General features: G+C 26.9%; 1 protein-coding gene across 1 annotated transcript in view; it reads right to left on the bottom strand.

The window, feature by feature from the left end:
• Positions 1–26,299, bottom strand: part of LOC100210072 (cadherin-related tumor suppressor) — a 136,118-nt gene that overhangs the window by 18,795 nt on the left and 91,024 nt on the right. The window contains exons 18-22 of the mRNA XM_065801912.1: positions 15,986–16,085; positions 8,973–9,162; positions 4,595–4,838; positions 4,029–4,235; positions 3,506–3,896 (exon numbers count right to left, since the gene is read on the bottom strand). Coding sequence (XP_065657984.1) covers positions 3,506–3,896; positions 4,029–4,235; positions 4,595–4,838; positions 8,973–9,162; positions 15,986–16,085 — 1,132 coding nt within the window. The remainder of the gene's footprint in view (positions 1–3,505; positions 3,897–4,028; positions 4,236–4,594; positions 4,839–8,972; positions 9,163–15,985; positions 16,086–26,299) is intronic.

The following is a 26,299-nucleotide window of genomic DNA, read 5'->3' as shown; positions in this document are numbered from 1 at the left end:
GCACTTGCTAATGAGAAGATCCAAAATTTTTAATAGAAAATTTTTGAGCATAATCCCATAATTTTTGATTAAAGTGTGTACACGAAATAAATGTGAAAGTAGAAAAACAATTTAAAAAAAGTACTCCTCAATTCTTATGCGAACCAAGTAATAATTTTAATACAATAATATAAGAAGATCAAACATTAAAAAAATTAATTATTCCTGTGGGAATCTAATAAAATTTCAAGCTTTTGCTTTATTGGTACCCATAAGCTTGCGCACAGAATAAGAATCAAAACTATTTGATGCTTTTTTAAATGATATTTTAATATCTTCAATGTTTCTGTAAAGCTTTTTTGTTTTTTTCATTTTTCTTTTAATAATAGCCCAGTACTTTTCAATAGCTCTCAATTCTGGGCAGTTTGGAGGATTTTTTGTTTTAGGCACAAATTTCACATTATTCTTTTTATACCATTCCATAGCTAGTTTACAATAATGAATTGAAGCTAAATCAGGCCAGAACACAGGTCTGTTATTGTGTGATTTAATAAGAGGTAAAAGGCGTTTTTGTAAACATTCTTTAACATATATTTAACTAGAAAGTGTGGACTGAGAAGTATAAAGTGCTGATTTTTTGCCACAACTGCAAATAGCTTGCCAAATCAAAGCTTTTTTAGCGAACTTGTCATGTTTTGTGTATTTAAATTTCTTATCTGCTTTCCTCTATATTTAGCAATATAATAAACAGCATCAGGAATTTGTTGATTACCGTACTTGATATAAGTTTCATCGTCTTTAATAATACAGAAATTTTTAGAAATAAAACCCTCATACAACTTTCTGCCATGAGTTCTTGCACCGTTTTGTTGAGTTTCAGAACAGTTGGGCACTTTTTGTGCTTTGAAAGAATGAAAACCATGTTTATTTCTAACTTTTGCAACAAAACTATGAGAAAATCCATATATTTTTGCGCATTCCCTTAGTGAAAGGCTTGGGTTATTCTTAAAACTGTTAAGCAGTTTTCTAACTAGTTTTATATCTTTAAAACCTTCCTTTCTTCCACCACTAGATTTGCATTTGATCAATTTTGTTTGAGAAAAACGTTGAATAACACGACTAATAGTGTATGGATGTATTTGCAATGATTTTGCTATCAAATTGTAGCCACTATTAGGATTTTGTAAATATTTGTGCATAATTTTTTCTCTTGCGTCTTCTTCTTTTGTCATTTCTAAAAATAATTTTAAGTTAAATCCAAAAACATATTTTTTTGAAACCACAACACATAAACAAAATACAAAACAATTAAAAAGATTTTAATACAATCACTGAAAAAAAATGACGTGCTTATTCTTTCACATTTATTTCGTGTACAAGCTTTAAATTTTTAATAGAAAATTTAATACTTTAGGTATACCCTAATTTTATTTTGAATTTTTCAACTTTTTTTTATTTCAAATATGTGCGTAATTTTAATTTCATTTTTATTTCCACTCAACTTAATTTCAAATGTGTGCATGATTTACAAAAGTTTTTTTAACATTGGTTTAATTTATAAAGTTATCGAAATAAGGAAAATTAAATTACAAAAGCTTACTTAACATTTGTTTAATTAATGAAGTTACTAAATACATAAGGTTTATTAAATAACTTTAGTTATTTATTGGACCCGTTATATCAAAAGTCAGGAAAATTGTAAAAATGTTTAAAAAGTTCTTAAACAAAAATGAAAATTATTTACAAAAGTATGTAAAAATTGAGTTAAAAAAGATCATCCTTTTAATCATGGATTGCAAAACTCGATGGAGCAGCTTGTTGCTTATGCTAGACCAATTTATGAAGTTAAAATTAAAAAAATTAATGTGTTAAAAAGGCACTTCTAGATTTAGAATTGGATTCCAGCATTGATAATTCAATTAAGATGAATGAAAAGGAATGTATAATAATATCTGATTTACTTTTGAATCCTGTTAAAGCAACTGAGGTAGCACTTAGTAGACAAGATACAACTTTAAATTCCACTGACATTGCATTAGAGTTCATGTTGACAAAAATAAAATAAAAACAATCTGAAATTGGAAAACATTTTTATGATACTTTGAGTGGCTGAATTAAAGTAGGGAGAACACTGCTAAGGAGCTTAGTATATCTTTATGGCCATGCTACTTCATAGAAAATCCCAGAAGTTTTTGTGCCAAATACAAATACCCAAAATAAAAAAACTGATAAAGTGTTTGAACTTGGCAAATATAATAACAGCAGCAGACTTAATTAATGATAGTTGTGTTCAGTTGAACCAGGCAAAACACTTAGTGAACAATTAAATAAAGTTATGGAAAAAGAATTGACAGAAATACGAACATAACTTATAAGGGTAAAAATTATAACTTTAAAGTTCAAAAAGAAAAGCTGTTATTTGAAAGTAGTAGCTCAAGATGTGATCACATTTAAAAAACATACAATTATATACCAACTAAAGAGCCAATAAGCGTGGCCCTATAACAACAACAACAACAATGTACAAAATGCAACAACCAACAAGTGTGTAGTATGAACAAGAATTCTCAGCTGCTGGGTATTTATGTTCAAAAATTTGAATACTATTAAGCAATGAAATGATTGATGATTTGATTTTTTAGGGTGGTACTTTCTAAAATAAATATAACTCATGTATATTCATGCATATATTACTTTTAGTTATTATTTTTATTTATACTGTGTTATCATTTTAAGGTAAAGTTTTATAATTTAAAAAAGTTCATTAATGAATAAAGTATTTTAGTTATATAAACATTAAATTAATCATTTTTAAGTGTTTGATGAGTACTTAAAAAGTTAGTTCTTCTTATATTTCACTTTCTATAACTGAGTTTTTTTCTATTCAATTTCTGGGGACAAATTTCTCAATCCCGAAATCCCGGGATTGTAAATGTCCAAGATATTCACCATTCCTAATTAAGAAACAAACTATTCCTTGCTCTCATTTATTACTATTTAACTGTTATCAATAAAGAAGCAGTCAAAACAAAAAAAAAAAAATCTCAAAACAAAACAAAAAAAATCTTTTAGTGTAAAAAAAAACTTTAAGTTTAAAAATCAAAAAATATAAAATCACTTATAAAATTTTTTTAAAATAACTAAGAAGCTTTATGAAACTTTTGTAACGAAAATAATATTTATCTTAATTTGATATTAGAAAAAATTAATTTAATATTAAAAGTTAATAATTAATATTGTCTAATATTTATCTTGTTATGTTACATATTAACAATAGCTATTTTGTAAATGCCATTTTAAAATGAATTTGAAGTAAAAAGTCAATTTTTCTAAACACCATCTAAATATATTATATATACAACACCCACATATATTATATATACATCACCCAAAAATATTATATACCAGAATAATATAACACTTAAACATTTGTAACATTAGTTACTTCTCTTTGTTTCATGATGTTTTGTTTTCAAAACTTTAAATCAAATAAAAGAATAAAACAATTCAAATAAAAATTTCAAACTTGTAAAATCATCACTCTCTTCTTCAACATTTCCAGAATATGATGCTTGATTAAAAATAGGATAATTATCATTCACATCTTGGACCACAACTGGTAAGTATACAACCTCTGTTTTTTTTGTGTCAGAAGCTTCAACACTGATGTTATAAAAATCTTTCCTCTCGCGATCTAGATTATTTTTTAAAGACAATAACCCTGTGACTTGGTTAATTTGAAATGTATCCTCATCATTTCCTCCAACAATTTTATATGTTAAGTTTGAACCATCAGCGTCAGTTGCCTTAAACTGCATGATAGGTTGATTAACACCAAGATCTTCATATATAGATACTCCCTTTACTTGTTCAAACTTTGGAGCTGTGTCGTCCTCATTAATGATACTTATGTTAACCTAATGCACACAAATTTCCATAAAATAAAATTCTAATCAAAGATTTCAATTTGAATAAGACTATGTATTAGAATTAATATAAATTGTAACATATATTTAATAGGTAGTCATATGTAATGGAAAAATGCTTACAACTGCACTGTCAGATAAAGGTGGTAACCCTTGATCTATACTTTCAATATTCAAAATATAAGATGAAACTGTCTCATAATCTAAGGCTGCAGCTGTTGTGATCACACCTGTACTTGAATTAATAAAAAAATGATGAGAGTTTAGGCTGCTTTTAATTTTGTAAACAAATTGACCATTTTTACCAATATCAAGGTCAGACGCAGTAATCTAGAAAAAAATTTAATTTTGCATAAGAAAACTTGATGGCAATTGAAAATGGCAAATGAAGATAAAAATAAAGATTGTGAAATGTAGATGAAAAATAAAGATTCTGTTAAGAAATAGGTTGAATTGAAGTATAATGAGATTGAAATGAAATATAATTAAAGATTGACAGTATAATGATGGTTGAAAAGAAGATATTGATAAAAAATTAAAATATTTTAAGAATTGATGGAGTCAGGTTGAAAAATGAGAAAAATATTAAAAAAATGAAGAATATTCTAGTAAAATATGACCTCGAAACTATTTTACTAAAAAAATTAAAAATATTTTTTTAAACATAAAAACATTATTTAAAGAAATACCTTTAGAACAAATGTCCCATTTGATACAGTTTCTTTTATACTTCTTTGATATATCTTTTCTTCAATTAATGGCACGTTATCATTTATATCTGTAATAGTAACAACAACATTGACTAAAGAAGAAAGAGACGGTGTTCCTTTATCAGAAGCTCTTATTATAAACTGGTACAAGTCCTTTTCTTCACGATCAATTTTTTTTGCTTTTATAGTACCTTTTCCATTGTCTTGGCTATCAATCCAAAATCTAAATATAATTTTTAAAGTTAGCTATCAATCCAAAATTTAAATACATTTTTTAAAGTTAGCTATAAACTCAAAATCTACATACATTATTCAAAATTAGTTATCAAATTAAAATTTACACTTTTTTCAAGTTCTAGATTTTAGCACAAATTTTAGCCTATCAAATTTAGCCAATCAAAATCAAATCATAAGACAAATTTAGCCTATCAAAATCTTATTATATTTATATATACCGTATTTAAATTAATATATATCCTGTTAAACCATATTATTAAAAGTTTTAATAAGCAAACTCTGAAAGTAATTTAGTTAAAGCTGAAAAAAAAAAATTTAAAAATTTATCATTAGTTTATTTAAGAGTCATGTAAATAATTTTTTTTATCAAAGTTGTAAATAATAAAAAAAAAAACTTTCATGAAAGTTGAATTATAATTTTATTATAAAATAGCCTTAGAAAACTTGTTGTCATTTTTGATGTTAAATTAGTGATAATGCAATATGTTATTGCATTTTCTTATTTATATATTACATTTGTGATATTGTGATGTGTTATTAGAAAGTTAAACTTGTAATACTGCAATGTTTTGATTGGAATGTATAAAGTGACTGAACTTATGATATAATTATTTGAAATAAAATATAACTGGTTTATAGCTGGTTTATAACTGGGGGAATAACTGTTTATAAGTTTAAGTTTATAACAGTTCTCATTTGAAACAAAATATTGAATGTTAGTTTTTATAATTATTATTTTATTTATACAATAAAATAATAATAAAAAATAAATAATTTATTATATACTTCATCGTTACTTTATATTGTAAATATAAAGTAACTTTATCATTACTTTATATTAACAATATAAAGTAACGTTTAAGTTTTCAGCATAATTCAGAAAAAAAATTTAAAAGTGTTGATTTATTCTCAAGACGTGAATGTTCAAAGCTTAAGTGACCAAAATTAATTCAGCAACTTTACAGTTTATATTAGGGTTTGCAAAAATCTGGAAAATTTTCATTCCCGGGATTCGGGATTGTATAATTAGTTCCTGCCAGTTTCCTGGGAAATCACAGCATTATTTTGCTTTAAAACTAAAAGAACAGTCATAATTTAATTAAGTATATTGCAGTAAAATGAATAAAACTTGTACATAAAGTTATTTATTTTGTCTTCAGAAAATTTGCTTGCAGAAAGCTTAAACTATATAAACTATTATCACTTAAGCGACTTCTTAATCTATTGAAAAATAGTCCTGCAGAAAAAAATACCTTTTCTGACACTACGCAAGTTAGTTTGATTGTCATTAAAAATCATAAACTTTCTGCAGACTGAGTGCAACAACTTTCAAACGATGACATTTCTTTTGAAAATTTAGAAGTAAGAAGATTTGTCTAATCTTGACAAAGAATTTCTGGGTGCTGCTAGAAAACCTTTTTCTAGGGCTTCATTTAGTAATGTAAACTACTTAATTCAGTCCATCACTCTTTGATTCTGGAGGCTAATTCATTAAAAAGTTGACTCTGGAAGCTAATTCATTAAAAATTTGACACTAAAAACTTGTTGTAGTATTCAGCTCTTTTAATTTAGTTAACATAAACTCTAACGCGATGTCAGGAATTACAAGGTTTGCATCAAGTCGACACAGCACTTCCATTGCTGCTTTTACTGGAATTAGCAGGTTTACTAGTTCAGAAACAATTTCAAACTCATTATCTGATATTTTAATAGAATCATTAATACTGATATTTTTTATGCAATTTTTTAACTCATAAAACCTTTCAGGCATTGATACTAAGTTGCTCCATCTTGTTTTACAATCTTTAATCAAATGAAGATTTTTTCCCAAGTCATTTCTTACGCATTTTTGAAGACAGTCGTTATTTTTATTATCACAAGTTTTCTAATTTCTAGTTTTCTAGTTTTCATTAATCATAGGACCAATGGCTTTATTTACATTTATTTCCTTTTAAAATCGCTTTATTTGTAATTATTACCTTATTCAATTATTTGATTATTCACTATAAAGCAACTCTATCACCATTATCATCTGATTCACAGTTTTACTCAATTCCGATTCATTTTCCAAATTTTCAAGGTGATCATCAACTTCCTTGACTAAATGTCTCTGCGTACAATTTGATGTTGACTTATTATATAAAACTGAAATAGTAGTAAGTTGAATACCATGAGCAAAGCATAGCTGTTGTTTAATCTGTAATAGTTTTTCAATTTTTTTCATTACGCTGGCTCCGTTTGTCATTATGCACACAGTAATACTTTCAAGATTTAAACTAAATGCAGAGTTTTTCTTTAAGTATAATTATACACTTTTCAGCTGGCATTGTCGTTACAATCTTACTAAACCTAAATGCCAATTGTCTCTATCGTGTAAATTGAAATTCGAATAATGGGTATTTCGAATCGATATCCACTCATCAAAAGAAATTAAAAGCTATAAATTTTTTGTCTTAGTTCATTTCTTATAATATTCTTTATATTGTTAGAGAAATCTAGTACTATTTTTTAAACAGTGTTTGGAGATTTAGTTGACAAACCATTTCATAGCTAGCCCACCACATCAATAGAAGTGCGTATTACGTTATAAGAAATACCATCTTTAGCTGTTAATCTTGCAAGCACCTCAGACAAACTGTCTCCTTTATTCATAATTGATGAAAAATATGAACTAATTTTACTTTTTTTACTCAGTGGTTCTTCTTCCAATGTCAGAGGCTGTGTCAGTTCTGTTTTTAAACTTATTTTAGGTAACTAAAGTAGATGCGAACAAAGAGCTTTTGTTGGTCTGCCAATAATTTTCAATACTTTTTTGCAATGGCTTAGTTTACACACTGCTGTTTCACTTTCTTTGTTAGGCAGAAAATGTTTCCATAAAGGGGTTTTGTTGTTGAACTCTATGAAATTTGACATGGTATCCTACTTTAATCAAAGAAGAGATAAGAATTTATTTTAACTTCTTCTTAAGTTGAATTTTTAAAGTTCAATAAATTTAAATAAATAAACTCTATTATTACAAAAACACAATATAAATCAATACAAATAAATTTTTTTCCCATTATTGTTATTATTATTTATATTATTATTACAACTTGGTTTTAATAATTAAAATTAGTTCCTTATTATTTCCTTATTAATGTGCCAGTAATGATCACAATATATAAGATTGATTAACTTACTTTAAACTTATAAATCAATAATAAAAACATTATGCAACAGCGCGTCACTAAAACGATAAAAACAACAATTAGCAGAAATGTTGTGAAACATTAATTGTGAAAAATGTAAACCAATAAAAAAAAACTTCATTTTATTGCACCACGCTGAAATAGTTGGTCTGCATTAAAATTTTTCAAAATCGTGCATTATTAAAACTTTTTAAAGTGTTAATGCTGAATTTATTGCAAAATTTAATAATTTCTTTCAGCGCTGAATTTAGCTAATAATTTATTTAAGATTCATCTAAATTAAGTTTGTTTGCATAAAATATATATTTAAAAAATTTTTTTTTTGCAAACTTATTATTAATTAAAATAAGAAATTTTTGCTTTTTAATAAAAAAATTTTATATCAAAGATGTAAATTGAAAAAAAAAATCTTTTAAAAAATTAAATTATTTTGTTTCATAGTTTTAATATAAAAAAACATTAGAAAATTAGTTTTCATAATTTTTGATGTTGAAAATGTGATATTGTGATATGTTATTGTGATGTGTTATTTGGGTGTTAAATTTGTGATATTGTGATGTGTCTATTTGAATGTTAACTTTGTGATATTTGTGATATATTTAAATGTTAACTTTGTGATAAATTGGTGTGTTGTTGGAAAGTTATTATAACATTACGTTGTTAAAATGTTATAATACTTTGTGATATTTTGGTGTGTTGTTGGAAAGTTAAACTTGTAATATTGTGATGTTTTAATTGGAATATATATAGTGACCAAACTTATGAGATAATTATTTGAAACAAAATAAAACTGGTTTATAACTGGGGGAAGAGAACCACTTTCAGTACATCTTTGTCATCCCTGTTACGATATCCCCAAATAAACTCTGAGTTTGTCACATAAATATACATACATACATCAGTCAGTAATAATTACCAGTAATTAATTATACCTATCAGTGCCTATTACACTAAACACAATTTCTTTATTGCTTCCTATGTCTTCATCGGTGACAAAAACTTTCCCAACTTCTGTTCCAGCATCTTGTTCTTCAATAAAACCATAATTGTAGCTGACCAAACTAAATGTTGGTTTATTGTCATTTTCATCAAGTATTGTTACACTTAACTTAACTGTCGTTTCTAAATAAATATGGAGTTACAAAAGTTGCAACAAAAAGAAATTTATTTCATCAGTCATGTGCATCCTCTATATATATATATATATATATATATAATTATATATATATATATATATATATATATATATATATATATATATATATATATATATATATATATATATATATATATATATATATATATATATATACATGTATGTTTAGATAATATCTATATATATATATATATATATAAAAGTCTTTTTATATAAAATCTCTCTCTTTATATATATACATATATATGTATGTTTAGATAATACCTGACATCACACTAAAATAGCCTGCTGTCGTGGGCTTTAGTACATACATCAACTGTTTTATTGCCTGTTGCCGCAAAGGAGCCCCGCTACATTGAGTGAGGATTTAACGTGGGGCAGCAATCTTTTCATTCATTATTGAAAATGCTGTATGTTATAAAGGTAGAAAAAACTAGTAACAATTTTTATCTAAATACACTATTATATATATATATATATATATATGTGTGTGTGTGTGTGTGTGTGTGTGTGTGTGTGTGTGTGTGTGTGTGTGTGTGTGTGTGTGTGTGTGTGTGTGTGTGTGTGTATATATTTATATATATATGTGTGTGTATGTATATTAAATTATATTACTTAAGTATTGTAAAAGTAGATTTCATTAAAAATTTCTATACAGCTCTGAATTAGAAAAAATGAGGTTGGCAATAAGATGCGGGCCTTGAACTATTAGTGGTTGGCAAAAAAATTTGATACAAAGGGGTTACCATAAATATATATATATATATATATATATATATATATATATATATATATATATATATATATATATATATATATATATATATATATATATATATATAAATATATATAAATATATATATATATATATATAAAATGTTTATTATTTAGTTATAAAATAAGATGTAAAGATATGAAAAAGAATAAAGTGTAATTCAGAATTATTTAATATGATTTAATATTGTTATTTTGTATTTCTTTATTATAATTATTATATAATATTTTTCATTTATTTATTATAATTATTATATACCATAAAATGGCCTATATTCTGTCACCATGGAACTTTAATCATTTAAGAAAAATTATGTAAAAAGCAAAACTCAAATTATACAAACTTCTTTTTCCTCAAATAATATTTGTTAATACTTTATAATTATGAATCTATAAAAAAAATAAATGTTTATTTGCAGCCTGCTGAAATAATTCTTTAGCAAAACAACAGTTTAAAAAAAGCATACTATTAAAATCTAAAATAAGCAAAGTATTAAAATGATCAAGTTTAATCTTAGTATTATTAAGAATCACCAATTTAATTATATTTACAAACAAAAATTATTAGTTTTCAAATATTAACTACAACTTTGGTCTTTCATGGATAAACAACGGAGACAATTTCAAGGATAAACAACGGAGACAGCAGGAATATTGTGAAATGTTTTAAGTACTATTTCAAACAAAAAAATGTTGATTTGTGAAGAATATGACTTAATGAATATGAACTCGTGTTGAGAATGTAAAATTGATTAATATTTTTGCCTGTAAATTTACCAGAAAATTAAGTAATTTACCAGTTTAAATAATGGATAATCACCATGGTATTTTGTTTGAATAAATAATTTGCTTATAATTTCAAAATTAACCTCAAAATTAACGGCCAATTTCCAGGTAAACTTTGATTTCAAAATTTACTGGTAAATTTGCATCACTTGGTATGAACTGATTACAAAATATCAATATAAATTGCAATGTGCTGTGTCATCTATGAATTTACGTGATAAAGTACATGTGGCTTGTGGTTTGAAGGCTATGAACAAAGATAAATATAAATAAGAGGAAAGCAGCTATAATGTTTAGCTTCAAAAGAACAACCTTCATAGACAGATGTAACAACAAGAATACTTAAAAAAAGACAAAACTTGAAATGATATTTTTTGTTTGTGGGTAGTTTTTATGGAGGGTTACTATAAAAAGATATTTACATATATAAAAAAGTTTTTTCTATTATAAGTGGGGCCAAATTTAGACAACATGATGAATTGTTCCCCATCCAATCAACTCTTGACTGCACCAGTACTCCAAAAAAAGTTTCCTTTATATATGGTTTATGATCGAATATTATTTTTATGGTATTATAATGCATTATGAAATATGTTTCGTGATTGGGGAATAGTAGACTGCTAAAACAGTTTTATAAAGGTCATTCTGGTCAATTAAATTTGTGTTTTTGCGGATTTTTTAAAAAGTGATTAAATTCCAATTAAATTAATGGTTTTAACTTAATGACAACATGGAAATGTTGGATGAAAGTCAAAAGTAATTAAAAATGTAGTATTTGTTGTCAAAAGAATCATTTTTTACCTTCCATACTCTCAAATGCAACAATTTGAGATAATATATATAAACTAAAGATTTATATAATATATATAAAAGTTATAAATTATATAAAAGTTTATATAATATATATAAACTAAAAACTTGAGATAATATATAAACTAAAAAAATACTTTCATGACAAAAATTACTCATAATAGTATTAACAAAATCATGCAAGTGTATACCTTGGTAGTACCACCAAGGTACACAACATTAGCTACCTCCAAGGTATACCGATACCACAGTTTTTACAAAATCGCCTCCATATTTTTATAGGTTAGGAGTTAAGCAATTTCAAGCATGCTTAAATGCAGATGAAAACATGCTTTACAATATTTGGTAATCAGTTTTAAAATAAAGTTTATACCTGCAGTTACAAAAAAAAAAGAATACGCCCTGAAAAAGTTACTTTTTGGTACCGGAAACAAACTTTTATTTTTATTGCAACAATGTGTATATATATATATATATATATATATATACACATATATATATATGTATATATATATATATATATATATATATATATATATATATATATATATATATATATATATATATAAATGTATATATAAATGTATATATATATATATATATATATATATATATATATATATATATATATTTATATATATATATATATACACATATATATATATATATATATATATATATATATATATATATATATATATATATATATATACAGTTACGGCCATTGAAATCCGACCACCAGTATCATTTTACTTAAAACTAGTTTAATGTAGTAATAAACAATTGTATTATAGCAATAAAAGAATAACAGTAACAATTAATGATTATAATGTAACATATTGTACATATTCAATGTTTTTAATATTTAGTGGCACCACCATGTGCTTTTAAGACTGCATTAACGCGATCTGGCATTGAATCCACGAGAGCCTGACAATATTCTGGCGTTATTTCAGTAATCCAAGCTTGACGAATTTTGTGCGCTAGATCGTCCAGTGATGTAGGATTAGTTCTGGATACTGCTGACTTTAACTTGACCCAGCAATTTTCGATTGGGTTCAAGTCTGGGGATGATCCCGGCCAAGGACCCAGAACCTGAACGTTGTGATCCTCTAACCAAGATTTTACAAGACGAGATTGGTGACACGGTGCACCATCATGCTGGAATATTTGACAACGACGAATTTCCATCAAATTTGGAACCTTTCTTGAAGGATTTTTAGATATTTTTGGGAGTTAACAGTCTGTCCCTTCTGCATTAAATAAATACCACATCGACCAGATGAAGCTATTGCGCCCCACACCATAATTGAAGGACATTGCTTGACAGCTGGTACGGTATACCTTGCATTAAAACGCTGATTAGGTGGGCGACGAACTAATGACTTATGTGGAGCGAATTGTTTTATTTGTGTCTCGTCGCTAAACATTACCTGGCGCCATTTGGTTATTGACCAGTGTCTGTGAGCTCTACAAAATGCGATCCTATCACGGATGTTCTTTAAAGACAGTCGCTTTTTGAGGGCTGGACGACGAGAACGTAGACCTGCATCTTTCAATAAACGTCTTCTAACTGTTCGAGTGCTGACTGTAACGTCATTAGGTAGATCTGCCCTGATTTGTGTGCTGGATATTGTTGGATCTCTCACAGCAGTCCTGCGTATCATACTGTCTGTTTGTTTGCTAGTAATTCTAGCTTTACCAAAACGTTTTCTGGGCGCAGTGGATCCCGTGTCTTTGATTAGTTGTATAATATCATGAACAGTAGATTTTGGCATTCGCAATTTTGCTGATATCTGACGCTCACTTGCACCATCCTCTCATAAAAGTTTAATATTAGCACGAAGACCTTCCTTCGTAGTCATAATTAAATTGTGACAGTTAAATGATAATCCATACCCTACAATGAGATATATAGCTTAATAAATTTTACAGTGCAATAAAATAAACGCTAATGTGATTGGCTAAAAGCTAATTAACTAATCATTGATGTCAGGGAAGAAAATAAATTGATTATTTGCATGCATAGACTGTTTTTCTTTATATTCAGCAGTGGTCGGATTTCAATGGCCATAACTGTATATATGAATTAGTAAAAACACTTATCTAATTTTTTTTTAATTGTTTTTTACTAATTTATTATTGCTCTGTTCTTTAAGAACATTGAGCAGTGAATTTGTAGGATACACTGACATATATATAATTTATATATATATATATATATATATAATTTATATATATATATATATATAATTTATATATATATATATATATATATATATATATATATATATATATATATATATATATATATATATATATATATATATATATATATATATATATATGTAAATATACCACATAAATATATATATATATATATATTTATTTTCTGATAAAAAATTATTCAGTAGACAAACATATATATATATATATATATAAATTATTCAGTAGAAAAACATATATATATATATATATATATATATATATATATATATATATATATATGTAAATATACCACATAAATATATATATATATATATTTATTTTCTGATAAAAAATTATTCAGTAGACAAACATATATATATATATATATATAAATTATTCAGTAGAAAAACATATATATATATATATATATATATATATATATATATATATATATATATATATATATGTATATATATATGTATATATATATATATATATTCAGTTGACAAATCTCTCTCTCTATATATATACATATATATGTTTATGTATATTTATATTAATATATAAAAATATATATTGTATAATATATACATACATACTATATATTGTATAATATATACATACATACTATATATTGTATAATATATACATACATACTATATATTGTATAATATATACATATTTACTATATATATATATATATATATATATATATATATATATATATATATATATATATATATATATATATATATATATATATATATATATATATATATATATATATATATATATATATATATATATATATATTACACATCGCTCAATAAGTCCGTAGGATAGCTAATAAAACAACAACATTTTGACATAATTTGATTTTATTCATCAACATAGTCTCCTTTTAAGGCGATACAGTCATTCCAGCGCTTCTCTAACTTTTCGATACCATGTTTGTAGAATGATTTATCTTTTCCTTCAAAATATGCTTCAGTTTCGGCGATGACCTCCTCATTCGATCCAAATCTCTTTCCCTGGAGCATCCTTTTGAGATCTGAGAACAGCCAATAATCACTGGGGGTTAAATCAGGCGAGTATGGTGGATGGGGCAAAAATTCGAAGTGTAATTCATTCATTTTTACCATTGTTTTCATTGACTTGTGACACGGTGCATTGTCTTGATGAAAGAGAATTTCTTTCTTCTTCATGTGCGGTCGCTTTTCGTCAATTACAGCCTTCAATCGTTCCAATAATGCCATGTAATATTCGCTGTTGATCGTTTTACCTTTCTCAAGATAATCAATGAACAATATACCATAGCTATCCCAAAATATGGAGGCCATAACCTTGCCAGCAGAAGTTTGAGCCTTTGGGCGCTTTGGGCGGCTTTCACCCGCTGGTGTCCACTCAGCCGACTGTCGATTTGACTCAGGAGTGAAATGGTGGATCCATATTTCATCCATTGTGATGTAGCGACGCAAAAAATCCTTTTTATCTTGGTGAAATAGTGCCAGACATGCTTCAGAATCATCGATTCGTTGTTGTTTTTGGTCCGGTGTTAGCAAACGCGGCACCCATTTCGAACAAAGCTTTCTCATACCCAAATGTTCGTGTAATATTGTAAACACACTGCCTTCTGATATCTTTATGGCCTCGGCAATCTCCTTCAATTTCAATTTGCGGTCGGATAAGACGATTTTATGGATTTTTTTGATGTTTTCCTCAGTAACTGCCGAATTTGGGCGACCGGAGCGTTCAGCATCATCGGTGTTTGTACGACCACGTTTAAAGTCAGCAAACCACTTTTCAACCATTTGCCTCGATGGAGAGGAGTCCGAATAACACTTATCAAGCCATTGTTTGGTCTGCACCGTGTTTTTTCCCATCAAAAAGCAATGCTTAATGAGCACACGAAATTCTGATTTTTCCATTTTTTTCAATTCACAAAAGTTGATTCAATCGTTCACACACTAACTTGGTAAATAATGGTCCGATTGTCATGAAACTTTGACAGATATCGTTTGAAGGTTGGTACTTTCTAAAAACAATACGGATTCGGTATTTGTGTTGCCACCTATATGTCATCCTACGGACTTATTGAGCGATGTGTTATATATATATATATATATATATATATATATATATATATATATATATATATATATATATAAAACAGTAAAAAAATAACTTATTCTTATAAAAAAATTATTCAACCTCTCTGTTTTTTGCCATTGTCTTTAACTTGGATTGTAGTTGTTATGTTATTTAATACTTCTCTATCTAGAGAACTATTGGTTCTGATTTCTCCACTTATCTATAAATTTAAATTTAGAAATTATATATATATATATATATATAAATATATATATATATATATATATATATATATATATATATATATATATATATGTAATTTTTTTAGTATAAATAAGATTTAAGTTCGATTAAAATCAATTATTTTACTATAAGTAAATTTTCAATTTACTGATAAATTGTTCCCGAAACAAAAAATTAAAAATGCATTACTTAGGAAGTCATTACTCTGCTTGTGAAAATATTCACTACAAATTATTTACCTTTCTTATCAAAATTAGTTTATTAAATCAGTTGATAAAAAAACCTCAGTAATATTCAGTAATAGAATTCCCACAGTCACTCCATCATACATGAAAAAAAAAAAAAAAAAAAAAACCTAACAAAAGATTAAAGATCTGTTTTAAAGAAATAAACACAAGATTATTATATTAATTTAAATGTTTAAAAAAAAATTAAACTAAGAAATTTGATATTTTTCAAACACCAAATTTAAATAAGATATTTTATTTTAGAATATATTATTATTACTATTTTTATTATTATTATTATTATTATAACTATTATATATATATATATATATATATATATAATAATATAAACAGCAAAAAACTTTCTATTTTTTTCATATTACTTAATGAAGCTTTTTTTTAAAAATAAAGTTACATATGTTAAGTTTTTCACTTTCATGTGCTTAATGACACTTAATGACACATGTTTTTTCATGTTTTTCATGTTTCACTTTTAAAATGACAAAATCAACTTTAGCTATAATTAAAAATCTAAAGACATTTTTCATTCTTAAAAAGAAACCACAAGAGGAATTAAGAGCATTTCTGTTTGACTGCATTAAATTTTTTAAATACGTTTTCCATCTTCAAACCAAATTATGATATTTTTAAGTAATTCTTCTAGAAAGCCAACATTGTTTAAGAAATTTCTACATAGGTTTCAATGAAATTCTCCTCCAGGAGAATTCTTCTGGAGAATTGATTCTTCTGGAATCAAATTTTGATTCTCCTCCATTGGTGACAAGTAACCATTAAGTTTGTTAGAGCCTTCTAAAACCAAGTTAACCAATGATGATTACTAAATGGTTAAGTAGTATGTCAGTAATTCCAAAAACCATAACCATGTAACTCCATGATTATAACCACATAACTCCATGATTATGACTCCATGATTGGCAAAGTATTTATACATTTTGTTTTATCAGGAAGATCTAGCAAAAAGAGTTGTTTACATTCACAACTTTCTGCCAAGATATTAAATTTCTTTTTGATAAAATATTGGTTTCAAAAATGATATTTTAAGGTTTCACACCAAAGACAGGAATATGTTGTAGCAGCTGAACCTGATCCAAGAAAAACTTTTACAACAGTCTAATGATAGTGCTAAAGCTAATTTTAAAACAAATCTTCTTTAAACTATATTTTTCTAATGTTTTCTTAATTTTTTTTGTAGAACTGATGCATTAAAATCAATGCATCAAGGGTATCATCTCCCAATCTATTTCTTATTTTCGTGGCAAAAAACCCAATGGCTGAAAAAGCTTATTCTGCTCCAATGATGTTGGTTTAATATTTAATAAAGCTTTGAAAAGTTTTTCAAGATTTATAGGCCTTGCACATATAGCATCAAATAAACTCATCTCTTTTTTCAAAATCTTAGATCCAATCGTACCTCCAGTGATAGCTTCATGCTCTGTTTGTTGAATAAATGAAGCAAATTCATCTGAAAGAGATTTTTTTTTCCATCATTTTTTAATGTTTGATCAGCTGTACAAGTAACTTCAAAATTAACTTGTAGCTCTTCACATGCTTTCTGTGGATAAACCAAACTGATCCTTTTGCTCTTCCTTGGTGTCCAGGGATTTTAAATATTGATTCTTCTCTGTTAAATTCAAACATCAAACTTTTCTTCAAACTTTGCTTCAAAAGAGAGCAAGGCATCTCAATGGGAGCAAGAGCATCTCATAGTTCTTTAATCTTCTCTAGTTCTTTATTGGAAACATCAAACTCTTGTTCAAGATTTTTTTTTTTTAACTCACCTCCTTAAGGCTATAAAGGCCAATACAGTGAAGGAGGCTAATTTAGTTGTGATTACAACCTCTCAACTCTATAACTCCGAAATACAAACCTTGACAAACAAGGCTGCTGCACAGAGAAAGAAGTTGAGCGCAATACTACCAGGAACGTGGTGGGGATTGAACTCGGAACTTCTTGCAAGGCAAGTGCTCTACCACTATGCCACTACCGCATTAAGATAGATCATTGCTACTTTAACTACTTTGCGAACTTTATAAAATCTTCATAGCATTTTAATAACACTATTCCATCCCGTTTTACAATCTAAAAATAAAGCTTTTTCTTTTCCAAAGGACTGAATATTTTGAGGTTGAAGATTGTCAACATTTCTGACTGGGGACTTTCTGAAGTCTTAAACAATTTTACCAACTTTAGCAACAACAGTACCAATACCAGAAACTAGATTTGTCTCAGTACTTAATTCATTACATTCCTTTATTGTTTCTTCATAATCCTCTTCTTTTTCAGCTTTATCATAAATTAAATTATCGTTTATCTTATTAGGTTTATAAAATATATCACAAACATTAAGGTCTTTCTGAATTTCATTATAACACTTGCACCTTCAGTGATTGTTGCTACAATGTTGTTGTCCAAATCTAACTGGAATTCAGACAATCTTGACTTAACAAGTTGAATGCAACTAATTTGCTTATCACCTTACCAAGAGGTTCAAAACCTTTCTTGAAGAAAGTATCAATGCAAGAAACTTTTGATGGTGTTGATGATTGTTTTTATGATTACTGATCTTTCTTAAGGCAAAATTTAGCTTGAATCTTGAATCAATTTCAAGCAAAGCAAATTATGCTTTGCTTGAAATTGATATATAAGGCTTTTTGTTCCATATGCTTTCAAAACTGCTGAACAAATTTTGTACTTAGCACTATCTTCTGTTTTGCTAAACCTATTTTTCTCTGTTAAATATATTGATAAAATATAACATACAGTTTATGTTAAATAATAAATATGTATATTTAAAAAAATAATTACACTTTTTATTAATAAGAAATCAAGAAAATTAATTATTATTAGAAAGTTTCTTATTTTAAGGGATCCTAATCTGATGCTAAAAGTTTATTTGGAGCTTATTAAGAGTTGCAATATAAATTATTTAAATTTTTATTTTATATATTAACTACTTCATATGTTTTTCATATTTCATATATTAACTATTTTATATGTTTTTCATATTTCATATATTAAATATTTTTGCAATAATTTAGATCTTCCTATATTTATGAACGGTAAATAGTAAAATAGTAAATAGTAGTGTTGTGACCAAAACTAAAAATTGTAACTAACTTAACTAAAAAAACCGTTACTAAAATTACCCAACTAACTTTTTAGTCTAACTAAAATTAGTCCACTAACTTTTTAGTCTAACTGAATTTAGTCGACTAACTTTTTAGTCTAACTAAATTTAGTCAACTAACTTTTTAGCGTAAATAAATTAGTCGACTAACTTTTTAGCGTAACTAAGTTTAGTCGACTAACTTTTTAGCGTAACTAAAATTAGTCGACTAACTTTTTAGCGTAACTAAAATTAGTCGACTAACTTTTTAGCGTAACTAAAATTAGTCAACTAACTTTTTAGCGTAAATAAATTAGTCGACTAACTTTTTAGCGTAACTAAGTTTAGTCGACTAACTTTTTAGTCTAACTAAATTTAGTCGACTAACTTTTTAGTCTAACTAAATTTAGTCGACTAACTTTTTAGCGTAACTAAATTTAGTCGACTAACTTTTTAGCGTAACTAAATTTAGTCGACTAACTTTTTAGCGTAACTAAAATTAGTCGATTAAAACAAACTTCAGTACTAAAAACTGAATAACCTATGAAGCCATGAAATTTTCACACACGATGGCACATTATTGTGGCGGTTGAATGTCCCAAATATGGTTCATAGGGGCACGTCAAATCAAATTCGTAACGTATTAAATCAACTTTGATTATTAGAATTTTGTCCCAGCTCTGAGACAACTACCAATGCGGTTGTTGCAACTGTTTATAAACACCCAATGGGCACAGAATCTAAAAAAGGCACTCTTTGAACGTTTAATTAACATTCTGCAGTTTAATTTAACGTCTAATTTGGGGTTGGGAAAGCCAACTTGTTGGGGGTATTTTTGTTCTCACGCTCCAATCACAGCAATTTTTTTGAGAAACATTTTCATTTGACTTAACAACATTCTTGAGTTATGAGTTCGCACGATGCCTTAAAGTGTCATATCTGAAACATCAAAAAAATCCTGCCCATGCCGCTGGTAAAGCAATATACGAAAAATAAAATTTTCGCAAGAATCACAAGCGAAAAGAAACTTGCTAATCGATTCATTTCGAAAGAAGATTTTTGAAACCTACCGAAAGGACTCAGTTAAAAAATAATATCAGTTTTTTACTTCATAAAAATTTGCATGCGCGATAATTGACACTTATGAGTAATGAGCATTTAATTACTTAGTTCATTGAACGGATTTTTTTAAATGGAACAATCTTGTTTTTATGACGAATTTCAAGTTTTCTTCCATAAGTGACCGTTCTTCAAGTGGATTTATCGAAAATTTTCTTTTCGAAATAAATTTTTTGATCATTATTTGAAAAAACAAACTAGTAAAAATTTAATATGTTGCTATACTGAAGATAAAGTTTCATTACAAACAGTTTGATATATACAGATATTTTATTTTCACATTTCTTGCAGTTAGGCGAATAAACTTCCTTTATAGATTTCGAAATGTAGTTATTAAAAGCGCTTATTTCTCAAGTGCTACTTCCGAAAGTGAAACTTTTGGAAGTTTTGGAAGAGTATTATTTGAAATAGCAACTTGCGAAAGTCTAATTTTCAGAAGTATTATTTGCGAAAGTTACTTTGACAAATTTTAATGCTTCTATATATTCGTTACGAATAAAAATAAATACTAATTGTATATACCCTTTTGAAAGATTTTTTTACAGAAATCTTTAAAACCTTTCGGTTAACAACCCTATTTCAAAGGCTTAAAATAGCAACATAGGAAAAATTATCCCAGATAAGTAACATTCCTAAAATTGGATTTTATTATACATTGCCTATAAATTTTCATTTTCATATTAGTGATATATAGTATTGGAGCCAGCGAGAAGGGAAGGTGGTGTTGGGGGTATGACACTCACTATCTGTTACCATGGAACTATAAGAGATGGACGTGCAACCTATTGTTTTACATCAAAGAGGCCGCAGAAATCAGCGAGCCATGCGAGTTTCCGACAAACTCTGAATTTTCACTCGTCAACAAAAAATCTATTAAAATGGCTGCCCTTAGTTTTTAAACAGAAACACTGATCACGTGGTATTAGTTTAAATTTTATAGCATTTGTTTAATAAGACTGTTCAGGATAAGTAACTACTTCACAAGTTGACAAATTACTAAACAAATTACACCAAGGAAAAGGAAATCAGTTGTCAGCACGAACAGATTTTCATCATTTTTTCAAGATAAACATTTGTAAATTTGGGAACTTTTTTCGTGTAAACAAAGTTCCATCAATAATAAAATAGATCTGTAAAGATAATTTTAAAATGACTAAAAAAAGTAAAGCGAAAAGTAAAAATGCTTAAATAAAATTTTTAGTCAAGGTCTGGTTTCATGCAACTCCTTGGTCCTTCATTCACCAGCCTTAGTTTTGTGTATTTTTTGAGTATTATTTCCGATATGTCACCATTTTTTGCCTCGACTACTCTATAAGCTCCATAATATATATTCCACTGAGCATTGTTTTTTAGTAGGTGTATTTTCTAATGGGCTTTTTTATAACTCTTTTTATAATGCAAAACCTTTTAAAAAGTTATTCAAGTTTATAATCATCTTGCAAAATGTAGCCAGATATTTCATGTTTTCGTATTTTATATTTCATATACTATTTCATTTGTCAAAAAAGGCAGATAATAACCCATTTGTTTTTGTCAAATAAAAATTAGTTTATATATAGCTGGTAAATCATGCTATGTTAATATTAAATACTTAGTTATTCTTGCGGTTTGCCATAAATTGGCTTTGCTAAATTCTTTAAAACTGTGACAAATTATTTTTTTCTTTATTTTATTTATATTCATTTTATGTATGAGTTATTTATCCTTAACTGTATATATTTCTGTTGTTAAACATAAAAATAAAAAATTCTATAATATTCATAAACAATAAGTCTACAGCAATATAGTAGATGGTGTAGTTCCCTGGACATGAAACCAATATTCTCTAAGTAGCTACAAAACTAGTTGATATTTTGTATTATTTGTTATATCTCTAGTTATACATGTACTAAAGTAGTTAAGTAAATGATCTCAATTTCTATATTATAATCAGTGTTATTTCTTAAAATATAAGGAATATCTAGCTATATAAAATTAAACTTAAAATCTGATTCTATTGTAGCCATTCTTGACGATTTTTTTATTATTCAAATAAACATATGTAACTTATATCATTGTATAGAGCTTGACTTGACTTAAAAAATGAGGGGTCATTCGGCCTTTGAAGTTAAGCGGATCTAAAGTTATTGAATTTTTTGTAGTGCAATAATTAATGATTTTTTGACGAAAGGTATAGGGCTTGAGTATGGAAAATTTGCATTGTTATGGCACCAAAAATTTGCATTATGTCACGCAAAATCAAAACAAAAAACATCATAAAATATGCGAAGGAAGATAGTTATATATATATACATAATTTCTATATACAAATCCTTAGAACCTATTCTTCAAGAAAACATAAATAAATACTTGTTATAAAAAGAGGAAAGAGTAAACTTGCAATTTCCACCTGGACACTTTTAAAAAACACTTTTTTTTTTCTATAAAAATAAACCTTGAAGTTTTGAAACGCTAAGAACTAAAAATTTATGTATAAAAGTTAAAAAGTGTGCACATTCCATTTGATTCGTCATCCCTTTTTTAATGTATACGGAAAGTTTTATAAAAATTGGATGTGTTTTGGTACTAAGGAATCCTAACCTCTAAAAGCTTTGTTTTAAAAAAATGTTCCCGCTTCGAGCTTTTTTCTTAAAAATGGTCTTCTGATATGGATAAAATTTAAATGAAGCCATATAAACCATAGTACTTTCTATATGACTGGAAAGAGGTTGAGTAACACTAATTGATGCAAAAAACCTTAAGGTGTTTGCTTAAGCATACAAAAAGAGATTAGAGAGTAAAGTTCATGAAAGTTACGTGTTTTTTTTCAAATGTCAAATGTTTTTCGTTGAGCCGTGGAATCGCTATCTATTGCTGTTATCTTGAATAACTAAAAGGAAGTTGATGTAACTGGTTAGACGAGACCAAAAGTTTTCGACGAATCCGACAGACTTTATAATTTAATTTCTATTGTTTAAAACAAAAGATTTGTAACAATGCGCAATGAGCATGGTTCGCAAAAAAAAAAAAATAGGTTGCACGTCCATCTCTTATAGGCCATGCTATTACCGATATTTAGTTTGATCATTCGGCAAATTAAGATGTTATTATAATTATTAGCAAATCTCAGCAATCGATATATATATTCTTATACTCAGCAAGTATGATTTTTAATCGGCAATTATTCTTACAGCAGTTTTCAACTTACCACCTCCCCCCCCCCCCTGTATACTAGCGAGTATACTTAGTCACTAAATATTTAATTTCATACAAGAAGTACCAATTTATTTAATTAATCTAAATATTTAATTTCATATAAGAAGTACCAATTTCAGATAAGAAGTACCAATTTATAATTGCTAACTTCCATCATTTTTCTCAACAAGCTTGACATTTAATGCGAAAGCTTATATATGCAACGTTATCATTACATTCATAATTAAAACTTTATCATTTTCTCATTTTTTCAACGTACGGACAAATAAGCACGGAATTGCGCTTAAATTGGTTGGCGTATTTAGGTTATGTTTGTCACAATTTAAGTACATTTAAGCTTCGGCAATTTATTTATTCTAAAATGCATACCAAATGTTAAACGTATTAATAGAGTTTTTAAAATGCAAAACATTTAATAGCATTTACCGAGAGGCTCTTCGTCCGCATTTAAAAATGCAACCTCCGCAATTAAATCGTGTAAAACTGTAAAATAAGATAAACATTCTGTTAAATGGCAGCGGTCGCTTTATCAAGCCAGAAAATTTCTTATCACTTTTTAATTACTTAAAAAATGCAGAATATCTATCATTTTAAAGTACATTTTCACTTTTTGTTAAAAAAAATTAAGTTATGATATATTTTTCCCAAAATAATGTTTTTTTTTTGTATCAAAAATTTAATTTTTAGTCGTATATAAACTCATTTAATTATATTAAATATGGCTGTATACTAGGCAGCAGCAATTTTTGGCTTTAAATTGCTTCAAGCTGGAGTTGATAGTTTGTTAGAAAATAAGAGTTTTAGCGTGAAAAGTAAGATCTAAAGTTAACTAGAAGCAATCTTATCTAAAAAGTAAGTTTGAAATATCAACTTAAATGAACCGCATTTAAGACGCCATTTTTTGTAGAATTATAAAGAAAAGGTAAGGTTAATGAAATCATTCATTATGAAATATAAACTTGGGTGGGTCATAATTAATACATGAAAATGTAAAATACATTTACAAATGTAAAAAAACTTAAATTTAAATAACATAGAATCGGGAAGACTTGCTACGTTCATATTTTGCACTTAGTTTTATAGTCTAATTAAGCAATTGGTTTTTCTAAAAAAAAAATTGAAAATCGGATAATGATACTTTGCAAAAAATTGCGATAATTGTAGCCTGGAAACATAAAAGCCCTCAAGTTTCTGGGGTCCCCCCCATGTCCCAAACATCAGAGCAACAACTTTATAAAATCATTTTTTAAACATGTTGCAACCTTGTTTGATTGTTTTTAAAACAAAACAGTTCAAGTTCTAAATTTAAGAGTTTTTATTTAAGAACAATAAAATAAATTAAAAATAATTATTACAACAAGATATTTCCGTATTACATTGATTAAATTGCACCAATTTTAAACCAAATTAAAAAATTCCAAATTCTCGTACAAATACATCAACATTTGAAAACATTCAGCCGTCATCCTGTTTCGCTTAGCATACAAATTATTTAATGTGTCAGAAAAAAGGCGCTTACTTGGTGCACTGGTAGCAGGTGTACATAAAATTATCGTTGAAATGCAATACAATATTGGAAAAACATATTGATTTTGATGCCAAAACTCTAAAACATTTTGTTCGTGCACTGACAATCTTATATATTCACTGATTTCTTTTTTTAAATCTAAGGTTACATTTTTGTCACTATCACTTCCGGAATCATCTTCTTCATCCTCAAATGAAAACTTAAATTTTTTTGATTCCTTTGTCACCTTTTTAATTGGAATTATTTCACCAACTCTTTTTGCGTGATAAAATTTGACAAAAATTCTTTCACAATTTTTAAATATTTATTTTTTTCGTTCTTTTCAAAGAATTGAAAACTTTTATTATTTGGATCCAAAAAAGTGGCGCACAATAAAAAGGAATTATTCCCTAATTCACATGAATCTTTGTAAGTTTGTAAAGATTCTAACAAATGTGATTTCAATATTACAATTAAAGGAGGAGTTTCACTTTTATTCTTACTCAGCTGCTTCTCAAGGTACTTTATACTTGGAATAATTAAAGAACACGTTGCATACCTATCGCCAGATAGTAAAACACTTACTTGATTAAAGCTTAATAAAGCATTTACCGTTTCTTTTAAGTTAACTATTTCATCTTCATCAAGTAAATATTTTCTCATATCTTTGTATTGTTGTTTCGAATTAAAGATATCTTTTATGTAGGAGTGAAGCTTAAGCATTCGCTCTGCCATGAGAAACGTAGAGTGCCAACGAGTTTTCACATTTTGAATCAAATGAAGTATGTGATTTTTTTCGACACCTTGTCGTGTTTGACTTTCCTCTAATAAATCATTAAGTTGAGAAGAATGATTGAAAGATGTAACAATTTTCCTGCACTTAGTTAATGTTCTTGCAATGAAAAAGAATTTAGACGAACTATCTTTTTCACCTTCTTCAACTAAATCTATGACATTTTTAACAACTAATTGCAAAACATGTCCCATGCATCTTATTGGTTGAATGTTTAAACAAA

This window comes from Hydra vulgaris, chromosome 07 (genome assembly GCF_038396675.1).
Source record: "Hydra vulgaris chromosome 07, alternate assembly HydraT2T_AEP".
Classification (NCBI taxonomy): domain Eukaryota; kingdom Metazoa; phylum Cnidaria; class Hydrozoa; order Anthoathecata; family Hydridae; genus Hydra; species Hydra vulgaris.
The sequence above is the reverse complement of the archived record's forward strand: the minus strand, read 5'-3'. Positions and strand labels throughout refer to the sequence as shown.